The sequence below is a fragment of the Ostrinia furnacalis genome, unplaced genomic scaffold (genome assembly GCF_004193835.3).
Source record: "Ostrinia furnacalis isolate ACB-3 unplaced genomic scaffold, ASM419383v2 OfSCF4386, whole genome shotgun sequence".
NCBI lineage: Eukaryota > Metazoa > Arthropoda > Insecta > Lepidoptera > Crambidae > Ostrinia > Ostrinia furnacalis.
The window spans coordinates 55,214-76,670 of NW_021134625.1; the positions used below are offsets into that span (position 1 = coordinate 55,214).

At 47.6% G+C, this 21,457-nt stretch overlaps 1 protein-coding gene across 1 annotated transcript in view; it reads right to left on the reverse strand.

Moving 5' to 3' along the window:
• Window positions 1–623: 623 nt before the first annotated feature.
• The window catches only part of HDAC4 (histone deacetylase 4), a 95,469-nt gene continuing 74,635 nt past the window's right edge, over window positions 624–21,457 (reverse strand). Inside the window, exons 13-27 of the mRNA XM_028313817.1 lie at window positions 21,067–21,141; window positions 20,422–20,563; window positions 18,913–18,995; window positions 18,290–18,431; window positions 16,822–17,033; window positions 15,440–15,578; window positions 14,302–14,538; window positions 13,558–13,705; window positions 12,733–12,749; window positions 12,349–12,560; window positions 10,733–10,871; window positions 9,494–9,730; window positions 8,493–8,633; window positions 5,554–5,742; window positions 624–1,337 (exon numbers count right to left, since the gene is read on the reverse strand). Coding sequence (XP_028169618.1) covers window positions 1,167–1,337; window positions 5,554–5,742; window positions 8,493–8,633; window positions 9,494–9,730; window positions 10,733–10,871; window positions 12,349–12,560; window positions 12,733–12,749; window positions 13,558–13,705; window positions 14,302–14,538; window positions 15,440–15,578; window positions 16,822–17,033; window positions 18,290–18,431; window positions 18,913–18,995; window positions 20,422–20,563; window positions 21,067–21,141 — 2,284 coding nt within the window. The 3' untranslated portion in view covers window positions 624–1,166. The remainder of the gene's footprint in view (window positions 1,338–5,553; window positions 5,743–8,492; window positions 8,634–9,493; window positions 9,731–10,732; window positions 10,872–12,348; window positions 12,561–12,732; window positions 12,750–13,557; window positions 13,706–14,301; window positions 14,539–15,439; window positions 15,579–16,821; window positions 17,034–18,289; window positions 18,432–18,912; window positions 18,996–20,421; window positions 20,564–21,066; window positions 21,142–21,457) is intronic.

Consider the following 21,457-nt stretch of genomic DNA (forward strand, 5'->3'; position numbering starts at 1 on the left):
AATAGCAAATGATATGAAGCTTGGTTTTATATTTGACTACCGATATTCTAGTCATTTCTGTTTTGAGTGTACCACCTTTTATTATTGAGCCTCATAATTGAAGTTGTTGAAATAATGTAAACTGACTGTACTTTTTTATTAATTTGCTCACTTTTGTTTGCCAGAGGAAGAATTTAGAAATAGAGATATAAATGATTGTATATTTTTGTATGTGGTGCAAAAGTTAAGTTTTAAAGCCGTTGGCGAAAATGTACTGTATAGATATAAGATTATTTTTTTATCCATACTAGGCGATAAGTAAATGTTATTTTTGTATAATGAGTAATTTTAATGCAAGTAATAAATAAATAAAGTAAGTTCGTAAATATTGTTTGTTATTCTTACAGTTTAAAAGTAAAATTATCTACATCTGAATGTTGTTCGCAATAATCTTACCGGCAGCGGAGACGTGACCGCCCATCGACGGGAGTGTGAGTAATGAAAAAGGCATTAAAATAATTTCGCAGATATATTTCCAAATATATATATAATATATATACATTTATTAAATAATTATTTCATCTGTATCCAATTTAACAATAAAATTTTCAAAGACACAACATTTGTTTTAACTCTGTTTATCGTACAAGGGTCGCCCCGCACGCACACAGACAGCCATCTTACAAAAATATATCGGCGAGGGCCCCGCGGCGGGGCGCCCCGCCTATTGCACTTCGACGACTCAGTCGACAACAACATACATCACGAGACATCCGCTAATATCATAAGACGACGCCGCCACCGGCGAACGGTTGGCACGTCGTTCACAAAATGCTCGCGCACGAAACATTCAACAGAAATCATCCGATCCGGAAACGGTTTCCGGACGTTTGTGCGACCGAAAGAGAGCACCTGTTCAACAGTGAGCGTACATCTCGAAAGTACCACAAGAAAAGTTCAACGGACAGCGACGCGGCGGGTCCGCGGTCCGAGGCCGGGGCCGCCCCGGGGGCAATCTTTGGTTCGGAGCGGGCCGGGCGCTCGCTCGGACGCACAACAACAACATATTTGTACACATAAAATATTTTACTACATTTTAAAGCTCTCAAATTAAGATTTGTCTTAATTTTACCACGCAGGGTCCGCCTCGCGGGCGCGGCCGGCGCGGCGGTGGAATGTGGCTGGAATCACTTGTCGTCCTGGTCCATGGGCTCGGCGCGCGGCTGCGCCATGGACGTCATGGACAGCGTGGCCATGGCCGCGGCCGTGTCGGCGGCGTCGCGCTCCGCAGAGCCCGGCACCAGCGCCGGCGACGCCTCCAGCGCGCTGATGCCGATCAGCGAGCTGTAGCGCTTCAGCTGGAGAACATNCGGGGAGAACAAGAGTTAACGTGACTAAACATTGGAAAAAAATTAACTAAAATGACGACAATGATGTATGGAGAAATATAATTTAAATAATCGGTAAATAACGGTTCCGTCGCATTAAAAATGCGTCGACTTGCTTCATGTAACAATAGTTACAAAGTACAATGTGCATGAAAAATCGGTAATCTGTGTCTCATGGAAAGTGTGTGGGGTCGTAATTTACATCGCGTCGTTACGTATCGCGTATTTACGTCGCGCAAGCTATCTAAAGCATGTTCGTTATACATTGTTGCATTCAGCTAGCGTTACAAGCTAAATCTTTTCTTAGTCGACCGATATAGCCCGCAAAATTGTTAAAATTAAGTGGCAGTAGCGTGGGTAGGCCTTTGCGTCGTTATGGAAATCATTGAGAGAGGCCTTTATTCAGCAGTGGATGTCATTTGGCTGAAACGAACGAAATCTATTCTCTATAACAGTGTTTTTCAACCTCTATAGCGGTCGCGAGAGGTCGTAAAATTTACCACAGTAAAAATAAATAGTAAAGTTATGAAGATAGGTTTATCCGAAATTCAATTATGTAAATGCAGAAATGTATGGATTGAAATATTCGGTTGCTTGAAATAACATCAGCATCAGCATCTTTGTAACATTATAAAATGTATGAAAAAAAAGCCAGCGGTCGGGGGGTTGCAAAAATTTTTTATACCAGGGGGGTCGCAGTGGCGGATTTACAGATTTGCCGCCCGTAGGCTAGGGTGGGGTTGGATCTTTATTTAACTTTTATCTTCTGAAATCGAGTAAGCGTCATCTGAAATCTGCCGCCCCTACGCCGCGGCCTATACGGCCTATTGACAAATCAAGGACTGCGGGGTCGTGTCATAAAAATACTGCTTTATCATAATATAACAGGTTCTACGGGGCCACTGGTGCCACCGAAAGTGATCTCCTGCACAGTGCACTACTCCCAAACACAGTATAAAAGGAAACTATACTCCTTTGTGGCGTCTCAACTGTTTGTGTCAGATTGAGCTATGGTAACCGTTTATTCTTTTAGTAAATGAAACATAATTTGCATTTGTAGTAAGTAAGGAGGTACCTACTTATAAAATAAGTCATGTTTAAATCAAAATTATACTATTAAAGTGTACATGTTGTTATGTAACAATGTTGGTAGACCTAATATTATACTTATAATAAATCAGTAGAGAGGTCAATTCTGTACATGAAATATATTTTCAAAATAACTATCAGGGGGTGATTAGTGATCGATACTGATGCCAAAAATGCAATCAGTAAAATTTTTGTCTGTCTGTCTGTATGTTCCTTATAGAAACAAAAACTACTCGACGGATTTTAACGAAACTTGGTACAATTATTCTTCATACTCCTGGGCAGGTTATAGTATATTTAGGAATTCCCACGGGAACGGGAATGAGCGGGAAAATCCTTTTGTATGAAAAATCTGAACCGCTTAAGTTAGACGTTTGAAATTTGGTATGAAGGTATCTTAGTAAACTTAAAGCTTAGTTACAACAGGATATTGCAAAACTCGCACGAGAACGGGAGTTAGCGGGAAAAAACATTTGTATGAAAAAATCTAAACCGCTTAAAAGTTAGATGCTTGAAATTCGGCATGCAGGTATCTTAGTAAACTTAAAGCTTAGTTACAACAGGATATTGCAAAATTCCCACGGGAACGGGAGTTAGCGGGAAAAAACATTTGCATGAAAAAATCTAAACCGCGTAAGATAGATGAAGGGGGTAAAACGGGATCCACGCGTACGAAGTCGCGGGCGGCCGCTAGTAAATAAATAAATAAATCATGTGTGGGTGCTCACCGTGGGCCAGTGGTGCTCGTGCACGGCGTGCGTGGCCTTGAGCGCGCGCTGGGCGGCCGGGTGCGGCGCGCGCGCCAGCTCGGCCAGCGGCGGCGGCGGCAGGCGCTCGCCCAGCAGCGCCCGCACGCACGCCTCGGCGCAGTCGCACACCGCCGGCAGGTCGTAGCCGCCCTCTAGCGACAGCACCACCTGACAAGACAACAAACGAACGTTATAGACTAAGAGCTAGTGAACGCCAGACCTACGTCATTTTATAAAAGCTGAAAGTTTGTCAGCGTATGCTCCCAATATAGGATATAATGTTGGTGAATTATGAAGTTTGGGTCGTGGTGGCTTTGGGAGCTACCCTAAAAAACTGTCTGGCAAGGAGTTGGAACTGTCAAAACTGTCTGGCTGTTAAGGAAAATACTTCTAATTATTGTCCAAATATTATACATAAAAATCAGATTTAATGGTATAACATTAGTAGAATTACAGTCCATTGAATTTACAGAAAAAGCCACCGTAAAAGTTAGACTTACGTTATACTATAAAATCTGATTTTTATGTATAATATTTGGGCAATAATTAGAAGTATTTTCCCCAACAGCCAGACAGTTTTGACAGTTCCAACTCCTTGCCAGACAGTTTTTTTAGGGTAGCTCCCAAAGCCACCACGACCCAAACTTCATAATTCACCAACATTATATCCTATATTGAGAGCATATGCTGACAAACTTTCAGCTTTTATAAAATGACGTAGGTCTGGCGTTCACCAGCTCTTAGTCTATTACAGACGCCGCCGAAAACATTCGCTTTCATAAACCTAGTACATGTCAACGCGAGTGAACTCCGTCAGTTTATAATATAACGCGTGACATAGTAAACTAACAGTGGGTTAGGTTAGATTAGATTGTAATCTAACTACGTCAGATTATAATCTGACGGAATTCACAATGTTACGGTGACATACACACAACACAACTAAGGCGCAATTTTTTTTTAGTCCGTCATGTTTAATATCAAAAAATATTGGACACATATATTTTTATTTGTCAATCTAACAAATAATTACATAGTTATGGTGCGTTGAAGTTCCGCACGACGTCACAACGTGCGGCACTTTTATGCACGCATTGACGTTACGGGCCTTTTCTTATGAACTTTGGCGCGCTTTATCTCTTTAAATTTTCATTAGTTTGAAAAAGTGAAAAATACGTGTAGAGTATTTTTTGATAAGTTAATTGACGGACTAATTAAAACTCTTGCTTTTTGACCCAGGAAACATCCCTAGAATTCGCTGCCTGCTTCTGTCTTTCCCGAAGACTATAATCCGGGCATTTTCAAGGCGAGAGTGAATAGGCACTTACAGGGCAGATATTAGAGATGAGNAGAACATGGTTTAACATGAGAAAAACTAAAATGATGATGTATGGAGAAATATAGAATTTAAATAATCGGTAAATAACGGTTCCGTCGTATTAAAAATGCGTCGACGTGCTTCATGTAAAAATAGTTAGAAAGTACACGAAAAAACCAGTAATCCGTGTACCTATAATGCAAACTGTGTAGTAAGTCGTAAGTAGAATTAATTAACACTGCTATGTTGCGCAAGTTATCTGAAGCACATTATACATTGCTGCATTCAGCTAGAGTTGATATATTTTAGGTACAAGCTAAATTTTTTCTCCGAGTCGACCGATATGAACCTCTGCGGGTTGCTAAAATTAAGTGGCAGTGGGTGGAACACATAGCTCGTAGAGATGATGGCCGTTGGGGCAATAAAGTTCTCAAGTGGCGGCCTAGGTGGTCCAACGATTTGGTGAAGTCGGGGAAAGAATTTGGATGCTGGCAGCGCCGGACTGGTCGTCATGGAAATCTTTCAGGGAGGCCTTTGTTCGGCAGTGGACGTCATTTGGCTGAAACGAACGAAATCTATTCTCTATAACAGTGTTTTTCAACCTCTATAGGGGTCGCGTATGCAAATGTATGGATTGAAATATTCGGTTGCTTGAAGCAACATCAGCATCAGCATCTTTGTACGGTCGGGGGTTGCAAAAATACTGGTGTATGATATCCCTCGACGACGAACTAAAGTCGCTGACATAGCCCGACGGATCAGCAAGCTGAAGTGGCAGTGGGCAGGGCACACAGTACGCAGAACCGACGGCCGATGGGGCAGCAAGGTTCTGGAATGGAGGCCACGTACCGGAAAACGCAGCGTGAGACGTCCACCCACAAGGTGGACCGACGACCTGATAAAGATAGCAGGAAGGCGCTGGATGCAGGCCGCTACCAACCGTGCGATGTGGAAGTCATCGGGGGAGGCCTATGTTCAGCAGTGGACGTCCTGTGGCTGAAATGATGATGATGATATCCCTCATGCTCACCGTGGGCCAGTGGTGCTCGTGCACAGCGTGCGTGGCCTTGAGCGCGCGCTGGGCGGCCGGGTGCGGCGCGCGCGCCAGCTCGGCCAGCGGCGGCGGCGGCAGGCGCTCGCCCAGCAGCGCCCGCACGCACGCCTCGGCGCAGTCGCACACCGCCGGCAGGTCGTAGCCGCCCTCTAGCGACAGCACCACCTGACAAGACAACAAACGAACGTTACAGACGCCGCCGAAAACAATCAATAATAGGCTAGTTTCCTAAAAACATTTTTTTAGTCCGTCATGTTTAATATAAAAAATATTTGACACATATATTTTTATTTGTCAATCTAACAAATAATTATTACTAGTGATGGGCCGACTATGGTCTTTGCCGACTAACCGACTAGCCGACTAATCGGTTTTCAAATTGCCGATTAGTCGGCCGACTAATCGGCAATGCCGATCATTTTAATACCTACTTGTCGAAGAATAATATTTCTCAAAGAAATAAGATTGAATATCTAGATTTCTTAAGAGATATACATATTATTATAACTTCTTGAGAAATAAGATTTCTTTCACATAACAGTACCTAAGGTAGATGTCATAATTTTCGACGACAGAGGTGTCAGGGGAGGTGAGAATATGATCGCCTCCTGCTTGGCTGCTTGCCTCCTCAATTTTTCCCATACATTTTGACATATTATGATATTCTTATCGACGTGAAAATGTATGGGAAAAATTGACAAAATGTAGTGAGAACCGCTTGTCGCGGTGCGCATCGAAAGCCGAGGGCGTGGGGGTAGGTACCCCCGCCTACATAGCACGGACTACTACCACCACCGTCGGATAGGCAGGGCCCGCCATACAGGTGGGAAATTGCCGGGACGGACTGTGATAGTTGATGGCTTTGTCCGGATTATAGTTCTTCACACTAAGGCGATCGACGGAACTCAGGGGTTATATGTGGGTATTCCTCATCCCTCCGATGAGAGGAGCCCCACATAATCTACCACTTTCCCGCAGAGTAGGTATGCAATTCCTTGCATTTTTTCCCCGAAAAAAAAGTGTCATAATTTTTCTATGGACAAATTGCATAAACTTTACACATTTGTGATGATTTCCTGGTATTTTTAACATCTTAACTTTGTATGAATTTAAGAAAGAAAGTTAAATAAAGAAAGAAAATATTTTATTTGGCCCAACATATATTATAACAGTGTACAGTTTACAATACGTCTTGCACATTTGTGGACCAAAATGGCATCCGCTCAGCATTGTGTCCTGCTCTGAGGTAGACCCCAGAACAGGACGCTGTTATTCTGCGGACATTTACATTTAGACTGATTGCCAAAATTTTAAATCAGGTGAAACCACTTTTGACTGATTTTTGCAGTCAAAAGTGGTTTCGATAAACGCCCTTGGTCTACCTGATAATCATCTTGGTGATTATGAAATTTATTTCATTCACATATTTAATTTTGTAATGCGCCGATTATAATCGGCATATTTTGCCGAATAGTCGTCACTAGTCGGCCGACTACAAATGATGCCGAATAGTCGGCTTTCCCGACTAGTCGGCGACTAGTCGGCCCATCTCTAATTATTACATAGTTATGGTGCGTTGAAGTTCCGCACGACGTCATAACGTGCGGCACTTTTATGCACGCATTGACGTCACGGGCCTCTTCTTTAGTTTGAAAAAGTGAAAAATACGTGTAGAGTATTTTTTGATAAGTTAATTGACGGACTAATTAAAACTCTTGCTTTTTGACCCAGGAAACATCCCTATTCTTTTATAATGCGAACAGCTAGGGACTGGAATTCGCTGCCTGCTTCTGTCTTTCCCGAAGACTATAATCCGGGCATTTTCAAGGCGAGAGTGAATAGGCACTTACAGGGCAGATATGTACCATCCTAGACTGCATCCCAAACATCAGGTGCGATTGTGGTCAAATAACTGCATTGTTATGCATAAAAAAAATTGACCCACTTTCATGAACCTGAAGTACACACAACACAACTAAGGCCCAATTCGACCAAATTTTTATCCGAGAATAACTCCTGGTATAACTGGCACATTGACAGTTTCAGTATGGGAAATATGTGATTATTTGGTCGAATCCACCCTGAATAGAATTGCATCCTTAATTTTAGATTTTATTTATTTATTTTTATTTATTTTATTTTATTTTATTCGGATAACCAACAGCAATACAATACAAATAATGGGACCTTAAATTATGTATCTGCTTAGCCATTTATAGGTAATCGCAAATGGAAAGATAGATGACGTGAAGCTTCGAGAAATCTAACCGATGTTCAAAGCACATTATTATTATTTACACACTCGTGTAACCTTGCGAGGAATCCAGTCTCTCGAAGTCCGCACACTTTAGAAACAGAAGTTCAGGTGGCAGCACCTGCCATTAAAATGTACCATCGGTGTTAACTATCCATTGCCTGTCATGTCGTCTCGTTCTATCGCAAAGAATCACTATTTGATGAGAGCGAGAGCAAAAACGAAAATGGATAGTTAACTGTGTGGCCGTGTGTAAACTCTCACTAATTGAAGCCACGATAGCCGAACAATGAAGGGGTCAGATTGGCAGACTCGTGATCCGGGGAACGCGAGAACTGCGACACCAGCACACTCGGGCTCGCACTGCTGGGGACACATCGGGGACCGACCTTGCCGCCCGCGAGGGTCATGAGATCAGCGGTCATGTGCGCGAAGCAGGCGGGCGACACGCTGTAGCCGCCGCGTCTACCCGCGCGACACCAGCACACTCGGGCTCGCACTGCTGGGGACACATCGGGGACCGACCTTGCCGCCCGCGAGGGTCATGAGATCAGCGGTCATGTGCGCGAAGCAGGCGGGCGACACGCTGTAGCCGCCGCGTCTACCCGCGCGACACCAGCACACTCGGGCTCGCACTGCTGGGGACACATCGGGGACCGACCTTGCCGCCCGCGAGGGTCATGAGATCAGCGGTCATGTGCGCGAAGCAGGCGGGCGACACGCTGTAGCCGCCCAGCGGCGCGGGGTGCCCGGCCGCCGCGTCGAAGCCGCACGATACCAGCACCATCTCAGGGTCGTACTCCTGGAAACCCAATATGTTTCAATTAGTAAATTACGACTAGACAAATAAGAAAATATTCCACAATCATCCTTATCCACTAAAGTCCGGTTGTCGAGCACGTAGAATTTCGTCCAATGATCCCAAGCTATCCTTATCGCTCGCGCGTAATTATATTGCTGTCGCGCTCGCACACTCGCTGCGGCCGCCCGTCGTCGCACAGCTCGGCGACCGGACTTTAGAGGCCTCGGATCGAACGGCTGCCTCGTCCCGAGCGACACAATATGACACAATTTGCCTTGGGATGCGGCGTGTCGCAGATTGATATAGGGTCACTACTTGGTCTGCTTCGAGACGAGGCAGCCGCTCGATCCGAGGCCGTTTCTAATGGATAAGTAATTTAGGGTTTAAGTCCGGTCGCCGAGCACATAGAATTTCGTTCAATAACCCCAAGCTACCCATCCTTATCGCTCGCGCATAATTATATTGCAGTCGCGCTCGCATACTCACTGCGGTCGCTCGTCGCACAGTCGCGATAGCAATATAATTACGCGCACACGATAAAGATGGGTAGCTTGGGGTAATTGGACAAAATTCTACGTGCTCACAGACCGGGCTTTAGACAAATAAGAAAATATTCCACAATCATCTTTATTCACTAGAGGCAGCCACGGATCAAACGGCTGCCTCGTCCCGAGCGACAGACACAATATGGCTCGGCTCGCGGCTACGAATTTTTTTTACAACGAATTTCTCGGCGTGCCGCAGATTGAGATAGTGTCTATTTGCTATCTAGCCGCTCGGCCCGAGGCCGCCTCTAGTGGATAAGTAATTTAGAGCTAGAATAATGTGCTTTTTAAAGAGATTTGTTTCACTGGTGTTACCTTGGCGATGGGCATGACGACGGAGCGGAAGGCGGCGAGGTACTCGGCGTCGCCGTGCGGCGGCGCGGCGGGCCAGGCCACGTTGACGGTGAGCCCGAGCCCCGCGCCCGCGCCGCATTCCGCCGCCGCGCCCGTGCCCGGGAAGAAGTTGCCGTCGTCGTGCCGGTGCAGGCTGATGTATAGCACGTGCGGGTCCTCGTAGAACATCTGCTGCGTGCCGTTGCCGTGGTGCACGTCCTGCAAGCAACGGAGAGGTTACACGGGCCCGTGGTTTATCGAGTGCCTCACAACAAGTTACGGACATGTTACACGGGCCCGTGGTTTATCGAGTGCCACACAACAAGTTACGGACATGTTACACGGGCCCGTGGTTTATCGAGTGCCTCACAACAAGTTACGGACATGTTACACGGGCCCGTGGTTTATCGAGTGCCACACAACAAGTTACGGACATGTTACACGGGCCCGTGGTTTATCGAGTGCCACACAACAAGTTACGGACATGTTACACGGGCCCGTGGTTTATTGAGTGCCACACAGTAAAGGCGCAGGGCCGGTCGTTATGAAGCCTTTGTCCAAAAGTGGACGTTATTTGGCTGAAACGAATGAACGAGTGCCACATGAACGGGGCGTTGTCTTCTTCCCTTAAGGCCTATTTAAACCTGAGCGATATTCGCTGCCGCTGTGGGTAGAAGTACATACCACGCGGGTTTCGCTCAGGTATTTAGTATCAAGTACCGCGGCTAGAGCGTTTTCTCTGCCGCAGACGGTAGCGAATACCGCTTAGGTCTGAATAGGGCTTTATTCGGTAATTGCAGCGTTGGTAATGGTATTTCTGTCTTTGGAGTGAAAGCTGTCATCTTGATATTAAAAAAAATTGCGTTGCACTGGTTACCCTTTCGTCATCGTAACACAGAAACCTTACCGTCTCGTCTCGCTGTCTCTTTGTGCGTTGCGCCCAGACTCGCCCGAACGTCTCACGAGACAGCCTCATGTGCGAACACAGGGGGCGAGAGCGAGTAAGCGATAGCAAGACACCCCTTAGTGGTAGCGAGAGCGACCTGTCTCATGGGTTCTCGGCGAGAGTATACACAGCCGGCATTAGTGGCGACGATGACGTCACACCGTGCGGTCGTGCGACGCGCGGCCACGCCCACGGAGTTGAAGAAGCAGAAGCCCGTCGCCTGGCTCACTGCAGGAGACGGTGGCGACAGTGACGTCACACCGTGCGCTACGCACCCAGTCGACGACGAGCACGCGCTGCAGGCGCAGGCGCGTGTGCAGCAGGCGCGCGGCCACGCCCACGGAGTTGAAGAAGCAGAAGCCCATCGCCTGGTTCGGCTCCGCGTGGTGTCCCGGCGGCCGCACTACCGCAAACCTGCAAGGAACAATATGCATGGGTTACACACGATATACAATAAGAGCTATCGTTTTTATATTTAACAGTTGGCACCACTGGCGATCGACTACTCTACAGTGGCGCCATCCTGGTGATTGCAAATGCGATAGTCTTCCTACCGCTTCAGCGCTTACCAGTTGGCAATACTGTCTTTCTCACTAGCAACTGACAGTGGCCTTAAACTACAATGGCACTCGCCAGCGATCAATGGGAACTTGTGTTAGTTCCTCGCGTATGTCCCTATATAGGGGACAATCCCACAGTATGTGGTGACGGTCTTCCTCGAGCTCTCCGCACTCGCAGCTCGCACTGTCCCTCAACCACTTTGTTACTGTGCTTTAACAAGCGGCTGTGCAACATGGGTTTGAGGGACAGCGCGAGCTGCGATTGCGGTGAGCTCGAGGAGGACCGTCACCACATACTGTGGGATTGTCCCCTATACAGGGACATACGCGAGGAGCTGCTGCAGGGAGTCGTGCTGGAGACGCACGGCCCCGCTCGGTACCCCGATCTAGTTGCGTCAGAGGCGAACTTCAAACGGCTCTAGGCGTTTGCGTACAAGTGGCATACGAGGAGGACAGCACCGGACGGCTCGGCGCCATAGGGTGCCATCCGTTTTGTGATAGTCGCAGCCCCAGAACGGGGAGAGTAGCATATATAGGGACAAGGAAATAGATCAAAGAATTTGTAGGGAGTCAAGCGTTGCGCGCGGCAGAGTGCAACCTGCTACGGCAGACGCAGTTCCGCGCGCATCTCCCGCGATTCGGCCAGTTATAACCGCAAGGTTGCCATGGCCATGGGTGGTGGTGGGTTGTCCCTCAACCCCATGTTGCATAGTCGCTCGTTAAAGCAGCCGTGCTCCGTAAGAACCTGGGAAGTCGTGGGAAGTCACACGGCTGCCCTAGAGCGGTGAGTACGCACCCGTTGCGCAGGTCCCCGCGCGCGGTGCACAGCGCGAGGTCGAGCACGGCGCCGGCGGCCATGCGCGCGGCGGGCGGCGTGTGCGCCTCGGACCAGGCGGTGTCGGCGTCCACGCCCGCACCGGCTGCCTTAGAGCAACCCACCACCACCCATGGTTCTTCCTGCCTCACGGCGTACGAACCGAATCTCGGGAGAGCGCGCGGGTACTTGCTCTGGGCTCTTTCCCCGGGCGCTTTGCTTGACTCCCTACAAATTTCTCTTATCCTTGTCCCTTCTCATTGTCAATTCTCCCCCTTCTGGGGCTTGACACCACAAATACGGTACTTCGCGTCGGGCTGCTAGCGTTGATGAATGTCATCACTTCTCATAACTTCGCCTGATTGTGTGCCAGGAGTGCGCGAACTCGCGTAGCGCGATCCAATTACTGCGACTACTCGTGAGGTCCTGGTGATAAACAGGTCCTTGCTCGGCTCTCCGTATCGCATCCAGCATTGTCGAGCTTCGTCATATAGGCCCTAAAGCGGTGAGTACGCACCCGTTGCGCAGGTCCCCGCGCGCGGTGCGCAGCGCGAGGTCGAGCACGGCGCCGGCGGCCATGCGTGCTGCGGGCGGCGTGTGCGCCTCCGACCAGGCGGTGTCGGCGTCCACGCCCACGCCGCCGCACGCCAGCCGCACCAGCTGCCGCACGCCGCCCTCGCCGCGCCCGCGCCCCGCGAATGTTAGCACGTGCGCTTCTGTGTGCACCGACTGCGGATATATTGATGGTGGTTAGTTGTTTTCAAACCAAGCTCCTGGGAGCCGAGAGGAAACTTTCAGAGTTTCCTAGATTCTGGGGCTGGTACGCACAAAAAATGGCATTTTGGAGAGAAAAAAGAATGAGGAGCTGAGCCAAATATCATTGGTAAAATAAAAGCTTGACTTGGATGACCCCTTTGACTGTTTTTTACGAGATAGTAATAATATTATATAGAATCCATTATTGGCTGTAAGAACAAAAATACCTGTTTGAATTATTATCTATATATATGTTACTGTAAAAGCTCGAATTGCAGTAAATCCTAAGATATTCCAGTAAAACCTAAGATCTACCAATTCCTAATGGTAAATGTCCCAAAAGGTTTGCGATTCGAACTCTTACCACCATTTCGTTGGTAAATCTTAGGATTTACATTAATGGCACGGTAAATGTTGAAAAACAAAACATGTCAAGACGTTCTCAGGGCATCTCATCATCATCATCATCATCATCAGAAATTACTTCAATTGGAAAAAAATCGAATCTATCTTAATATTGAAGTTGCCCTCTTTGTATTTCTAGTCGCTCACTTAGTAAAGTAATCGCACGGACAGAATTTTAATATCTAAAATGGATTAAACATAACCCACTCTTTGTAAGCTCGTTCTGCATTTGATTATTAATCAATATTCGTCGTTAGTTAAGTTAATTTTTCGCTTACTCAAATTCATACCGCTCAAGTTATTAAAACAGTATGCCATCATCAGTCGCTAAGTTATTTTTTAGTCGATCGTTTTATAATTCCCCATTAAGAATTACTCATTGTTTTATTCCTAAAACCAACATCTACCAGCTGACAGAGGTAAAACCTAGCATATACTGAATTAGAATGGTAAAAGCTCGAAAAAATCGTCGTATTTTCAGAAATACTTACATTTACCAACTCATGTCGGTAAATCCTAAGACTTACACTTAAATCTTAAGATTAACCGTAGTTCGAGCTTTTACAGTAACANTTGCCGCCCGCGAGGGTCATGAGATCAGCGGTCATGTGCGCGAAGCAGGCGGGCGACACGCTGTAGCCGCCCAGCGGCGCGGGGTGCCCGGCCGCCGCGTCGAAGCCGCACGATACAAGCACCATCTCAGGGTCGTACTCCTGGAAACCCAATATGTTTCAATTAGTAAATTACGACTAGACAAATAAGAAAATATTCCATAATCATATCCACTAGTCTAGTTGTCGAGCACGTAGAATTTCGTCCAATAACCCCAAGCTACACATCCTTATCGCTCACGCGTAATTATATTGCTGTCGCGCTCGCACACTCACTGCAGCCGCCCGTCGTCGCACAGCTCGGCGACCGGGCTTTAGTGGCTGCCTCGTTCCGAGCGACACAATATGGCTCAGTTCACGCCTACGAATTTGCCTCAGGATGCGGCGTGCCGCAGATTGAGATAAGGTTACTACTTGGTCTGTCTCGGGACGAGGCAGCCTCTAATGCAGTGGTTCCTAACCTTTTCAATGTCACCACCCCTGTGAACAAGTATGAGAATTGAGTTTACCCCTAGCTAATTTAAAATAATTAAAACCTCATCCCATCCCGTGTTATCTCTCTAGAATTTCCGTTTTACCCCTGCGGGGGTAATTACCCCCAGGTTAGGAACCACTGCTCTAGTGGATAAGTAATTTAGAGCTAGAATAATATGCATTTTAAGGAGTTTCGTTTTGCAATGATTGGTTAACGCCGGTACCTTGGCGATGGGCATGACGACGGAGCGGAAGGCGGCGAGATACTCGGCGTCGCCGTGCGGCGGCGCGGCGGGCCAGGCCACGTTGACGGTGAGCCCGAGCCCCGCGCCCGCGCCGCACTCGGCCGCCGCGCCCGTGCCCGGGAAGAAGTTGCCGTCGTCGTGCCGGTGCAGGCTGATGTACAGCACGTGCGGGTCCTCGTAGAACATCTGCTGCGTGCCGTTGCCGTGGTGCACGTCCTGCAAGCAACGGAGAGGTTACACGGGCCCGTGGTTTATCGAGTGCCTCACAACAAGTTACGGACATGTTACACGAGCCCGTGGTTTATCGAGTGCCACACAACAAGTTACGGACATGTTACACGGGCCCGTGGTTTATCGAGTGCCACACAACAAGTTACGGACATGTTACACGGGCCCGTGGTTTATTGAGTGCCACACAGTAAAGGCGCAGGGCCGGTCGTTATGAAGCCTTTGTCCAAAAGTGGACGTTATTTGGCTGAAACGAATGAACGAGTGCCACATGAACGGGGCGTTGTCTTCTTCCCTTAAGGCCTATTTAAACCTGAGCGATATTCGCTGCCGCTGTGGGTAGAGGTACATACCACGCGGGTTTCGCTCAGGTATTTAGTATCAAGTACCGCGGCTAGAGCGTTTTCTCTGCCGCAGACGGTAGCGAATACCGCTTAGGTCTGAATAGGGCTTTATTCGGTAATTGCAGCGTTGGTAATGGTATTCCTGTCTTTGGAGTGAAAGCTATCATCTTGATATTAAAAAAAATTGCGTTGCACTGGTTACCCTTTCGTCATCGTAACACAGAAACCTTACCATTTCGTCTCACTGTCTATTTGTGCGTTGCGCCCAGACTCGCCCGAACGTCTCACGAGACAACCTCATGTGCGATCACAGGGGGCGAGAGCGAGTGAGCGATAGCAAGACACCCTGAATGGTAGCGAGAGCGACCTGTTTCGTGGGTTCTCGGCGAGAGTATACACAGCCGGCATTAGTGGCGACGATGACGTCACACCGTGCGGTCGTGCGACGCTCGGCCACGCCCACGGAGTTGAAGAAGCAGAAGCCCGTCGCCTGGCTCACTGCAGGAGACGGTGGAGACAGTGACGTCACACCGTGCGCTACGCACCCAGTCGACGACGAGCACGCGCTGCAGGCGCAGGCGCGTGTGCAGCAGGCGCGCGGCCACGCCCACGGAGTTGAAGAAGCAGAAGCCCATCGCCTGGTTTGGCTCCGCGTGGTGTCCCGGCGGCCGCACCACCGCAAACCTGCAAAAGACAATATGGGTTACACACGTTCGATGCAAGATTTTGAAAAATAATAAGAGCTATCGTTTTTATATTTAACAGTTGGCACCACTGGCGATCGACTACTCTACAGTGCGCCATCCTGGTGATTGCATATGCGATAGTCCTCCTACCGCTTTAGCGCTTACCAGTTGGCATCACTGTCTTCCTCACCAGCAACTGACAGTGACCTTTTACTACAATGGCACTCGCCAGCGATCGACGGGAGCGACTTGTGTTAGGGCCTTATCATACTATAGTCTGGTCTGCGAGCACGTAGAATTTTGTCCAATGACCCCAAGCTACCCATCCTTATCGCTCGCGTGTAATTATATTGCTGTCGCGACTGTGCGACGGGCGCCCGCAGTGAGTGTGCGAGCAACAAAATTCTACGTGCTCACGGACCAGGCTTTAGTGGTTTGCAAGCGGCTGCGGGCTCCTTTCCCCGGGCGCTTTGCTTGACTCCCTACAAATTTCTCTGATCCATAGTTTATCCGACCGGTTAGAGCAGTGAGTATTACCAGAGTAAATACAAATGAGCAGGTCATCTTCATAGAAACGCACCGAGCGCGGTTTGTATGTGAGCGCGCCAATACGTATGCGGCGCGCACGCACACACTAACAAAATTCGGCGCAACTCCCCGCTAATCCACGCTAAATTTTGTCAGTGTGTGCGTGCGTATTTACTCTGGTATTACATACCCGTTGCGCAGGTCCCCGCGCGCGGTGCGCAGCGCGAGGTCGAGCACGGCGCCGGCGGCCATGCGTGCTGCGGGCGGCGTGTGCGCCTCCGACCAGGCGGTGTCGGCGTCCACGCCCACGCCGGCTGCCATAGAGCAACCCACCACCATCCATGGTTCTTCCTGCCTCACGGCGTACGAACCGAATCTCGGGAGAGCGCGCGGGTACTTGCTCTGGGCTCTTTCCCCGGGCGCTTTGCTTGACTCCCTACAAATTTCTCTTATCCTTGTCCCTTCTCATTGTCAATTCTCCCCCTTCTGGGGCTTGACACCACAAATACGGTACTTCGCGTCGGGCTGCTAACGTTGATGAATGTCATCACTTCTTTTCATAACTTCGCCTGATTGTGTGCCAGGAGTGCGCGATCCAATTACTACGACTACTCGTGAGGTCCTGGTGATAAACAGGTCCTTGCTCGGCTCTCCGTATCGCATCCAGCATTGTCGAGCTTCGTCATATAGGCCCTAAAGCGGTGAGTACGCACCCGTTGCGCAGGTCCCCGCGCGCGGTGCGCAGCGCGAGGTCGAGCACGGCGCCGGCGGCCATGCGTGCTGCGGGCGGCGTGTGCGCCTCCGACCAGGCGGTGTCGGCGTCCACGCCCACGCCGCCGCACGCCAGCCGCACCAGCTGCCGCACGCCGCCCTCGCCGCGCCCGCGCCCCGCGAATGTTAGCACGTGCGCTTCTGTGTGCACCGACTGCGGACATATTGATGCTGGTCTTAGATTAATAAAACCTAGATGGACAGTCTTCGTACAAACGCTTCGTCAAGAGTGAGGCAAAAATCTTATGTCATCAGTGTCAATTTTGTTGGGGAGTGTAGACAGTGAAGGCGATTTTCCCGAAAATAGGGAAATTTTTGATACGTTTTTAATTATTTTATAACTAACAAAAACAAAACGCATCATGTACTTACTTATTTATTGAATTCAAAGTACCTACCTAATTACAATAAGATAAATCGACTGAAAAGTCTCGATTTCATAAAAAAGGAAGTGTATTTGTACGGCGAACAATTGGGAAATAAATTTTCTTGTTACTGGTACCAAATTCAAGCAAAATACGCGTCGAATCGTAGTACTTACTTATGAAATGTAACACTGGTCACTTTCTTTAGTTTTTCTGATGTATTTAGACACCCTTTCACAGCACAAACCGTCTTAATTAATTAAAAGTCATCGGACGTGTTTACCAATTTTTCACTTTGACAGTTCATGTGACGTTTACGAGTAAGCCATTCTGGCTTACTAAAATCTGCCTCACCTTTCGTGCACTGACTATATATCTAGGTTTTATTAATCTAAGATGCTGATTAGTTGTTTTCAAACCAAGCTCCTGGGAGCCGAGAGGAAACTGAAGCAAGATTCTGGGGCTGGTACGCACAAAGAATGGCACTTGGGGGAGACTTGACATTACGTTGGTTAGTTGTGTTTCTTCTTTTTTCTTATTAGAAGATACCGAGCTACTGGTGTCTTAGAAGAGACTCTAGGGCTGATACGCACAAAGGATGGCACTTGGGGGAGAAAAAAGAATGAGGAGCTAAGCTAAACATCAAAATATGAGCTTAAGTATTAATATTTCTTAGCGATTGAGTCGCTTTTTTCAATTTATTATTTATAATAAGCTAGCTTGGGCATCTGGAAAGAATGGAAAAAGACCGTGCGGTGAAGCAAGCTCATTTGGGACGACCAAGGGACCGACGACCGGTTGGTCGTCCCAGGTGCTGCTGGGTAAACGAAGTCGCCAAGGACTTGTATGATTTCCACGTTGATAACTTGTGAGAGGTGCAGAACAGACCAGAGTGAAGATTCTTATTAGAGATCTAGACTCACTTTAAATCACTGCATTTTCTTAGTTAGTTTTTTTAGTTGTTTATAAGATTGAAATAAGAAAATTTGATACATTGAGATTAGATCCAAAATACTGCTGCAACCACCGCGAGTCTATGTCTCACCTGTAGTTCCTCAAGCGTGGCTTTGCGCGGGCGCGTGCGTTCCGTGCGCGCGCTGAGCCCGGTCTCACATAAGCGCGCCCACACTGACTGCAACCGCCCGCCGTGCTCCGGGTGCGTCGGGGCGTGCGCGCCGCAGCCGCACCTGGAAGAGAATACCAAACATTCAGGACACGAAATAAATGTGTTGGTTGTTGAATGTTTCGACAATGTATTTGCGTAATGATGCGTAGCCTCAAAATTGGAATATCGAAACATGAAATAACCTCCTCCGCTTTTAAAGTCGATTAAAAACCAAAGAACGCCGAGCGTGCTCTATTGTCAGTAATCAGTTGTCATCGCAACTCCGTTCGAATTTAAATTAAGATGCGAACATCCATATAAGCAGTTGGACAAAGGTTGAAGCTCCAAGAAATCGGCACTAGACTAGAAAGGACCATCCTCTCTTGCTCATTGAGATCTCGTTTCCCAGTTGACAGACTTTTAAGCTCGATGCGGCGTTGATCCGATGATGATGATGATTGATACGATGATTTCATTGGAGTAACAGGCTCAGGATCTTGTGGAACGTCAAAAGGGCGGGCTCGCTGTGCGCCGTCAGCTCCGACACTGTGCGCCGCACTCACCCGTGCTTGAGCATGAGCGGGTCGTAGGCGAGCCCGGTGGCGGGCGCGCGCGCGCCGACGAGCGGCGAGGACAGCGCGCGCCGTCAGCTCCGACACTGTGCGCCGCACTCACCCGTGCTTGAGCATGAGCGGGTCGTAGGCGAGCCCGGTGGCGGGCGCGCGCGCGCCGACGAGCGGCGAGGACAGCGCACAGTCTTTTAAAATCACTTGGAAGCGGACATTTTTTGGTGAATAGATGACATGATTTAACAAGTAAATCTAAGTAAATTCTTAAAAGAAACCCGTGGTCTATCTTCAACAGCTTTCGAGAAATTTTTTTTTTAATTTGGCTTATTTTGTGTGTGTTAAAATACGATTTTTGGTTTATCTGTTCTTTTGTTGAAGTTGTAACACAATTGACTTATGTGAGTAATAAAGCACACAATTTCCCTTTTTTTGAGCTATACATCACATTCTAAAGCTTTGTAGATCCGGAGAAATTATAAAAAAACTGATTTTTGGTTTTTAATTTTTTAAATTTAAGTTGTACATTTTGAGCAATAACGAATTATTGCATGTTATAAAAGACCTTTTATTTTACTCACGAAAAAAAAATCACCGAATTTTGAGAACATACTTTTGAGAAATTTGCATTTGAAATTTCGTGTTANAAATACTTACATTTACCAACTCATGTCGGTAAATCCTAAGACTTACACTTAAATCTTAAGATTAACCGTAGTTCGAGCTTTTACAGTAACATATATAAAAGAAAGTCGTGTTAGTTACTTCGCTTATAACTCAAGAACGGCTGAACCGATTTAGCTGAAAATTGTCAGGGAGGTAGTTTAGAGCCAGGAGAAGGACATAGGATACTTTTTATCCCGTTCGAAATTTAAAAAAAAGTCTGCTTATTTATTGCCATTAAGGCGGAACAAAGTTCGCGGGGTCAGCTAGTTAATTATAAAGAGCTGTGGTTTTTTGAATAAAGAAAAATAAAAATAAATAAACATCCGGAAAGAATGGTAAAGGGTCGTGCAGTGAAGCAAGCGTACTTGAGACGACCAAGTGACCGTTGACAAATTGATCATCCCAGATACAGCTGAGCAGACAAAGGCACTAAGGACTTGCGCAATGAGGGCTATCGTTTATATATTTAACAGTTGGCACCCCTGGCGATTGACAGGACCTTACTCTACAGTGGCGCCATCTTGATGAGTGCAAATGCGATAGTCCTCCTACCACTTTTGCGCTCACCAGTTGGTGCAACTGTCTTCGCTACTAGCAAGTGACAGGACCTTACTCTACAGTGGCGCTAACTGGTGAGCGCTAAAACGATAGCCCTCATTACCATACCATGTCTATTTGGCGAATAGCAGCGCAGAACAGTAAAATTTGTTATTATCGGAGCCAACCAATTGAACGAAATGCGTCTAAACGCCAAGTTTAACTTTAGGTTACTGCGCAATCTCATTTTTTTTATTGATAAGGTTCAAAATACTGCTGCAATCACCGCGAGTTATAGCTCACCTGTAGTTCCTCAAGCGTGGCTTTGCGCGGGCGCGTGCGTTCCGTGCGCGCGCTGAGCCCGGTCTCACACAGGCGCGCCCACACTGATTGTAACCGCCCACCGTGCTCCGGGTGCGTCGGGGCGTGCGCGCCGCAGCCGCACCTGCAACCGAATATCAAACATTCAGGACACGAAATAAATGTGTTGGTTGTTGAATGTTTCGACAATGTATTTGCGTAATGATGCGTAGCCTCAAAATTGGAATATCGAAACATGAAACAACCTCCTCCTTTTTTAAAAGTCGATTAAAAACCAAAGAACGCCGAGCGTGCTCGATCGTCAGTCATCAGTTGCCGTTGCAACATCGTTCGAATTTAAATTAAGATGCGAACATCCATAATGTGAGGAGTACGACAAAGATTGAAGCTCCAAGAAGTCGGCACTAGACTAGATAGGATCGCTCTCTTGCCCATTGAGATCACATTTCCCAGTTGACAGACTTTCAAGCTCGATGCGACTTCGATCTGATGATGATGATTGATACGATGATTTCTTTTTTTTTTCACAGGCTCAGGATCTCGTGGAACGTCAAAAGGGCGGGCTCGGCGGGGGGCGGGGCGGGCTCGCTGTGCGCCGTCAGCTCCGACACTGTGCGCCGCACTCACCCGTGCTTGAGCATGAGCGGGTCGTAGGCGAGCCCGGTGGCGGGCGCGCGCGCGCCGACGAGCNGTGATATAATGCTTAATTCAATACAGTACATTTAATTTTCTGAACCTGACTTGAAACGATAGTCAAATTATTTGACTTTGGATCACTTGAATAGATAGTTTTTTTTTAAACCCGATATCTCATGCTTTCCTTCAAAAAAACTTTACACCCGTATTTACAAACATTACTATGAGGTCACACAGTATACACATGGACGCACTGGGTCCCAAAAACCTATTCATAGACAATACTTGAGGGAGTGCGAACTAATCACAGAGCTCTAATCAACGCTGTGCGTTCGAATTCGCATAGCGTTGTTGCTTCACATAAGCAAGTATAGTTTGTGAA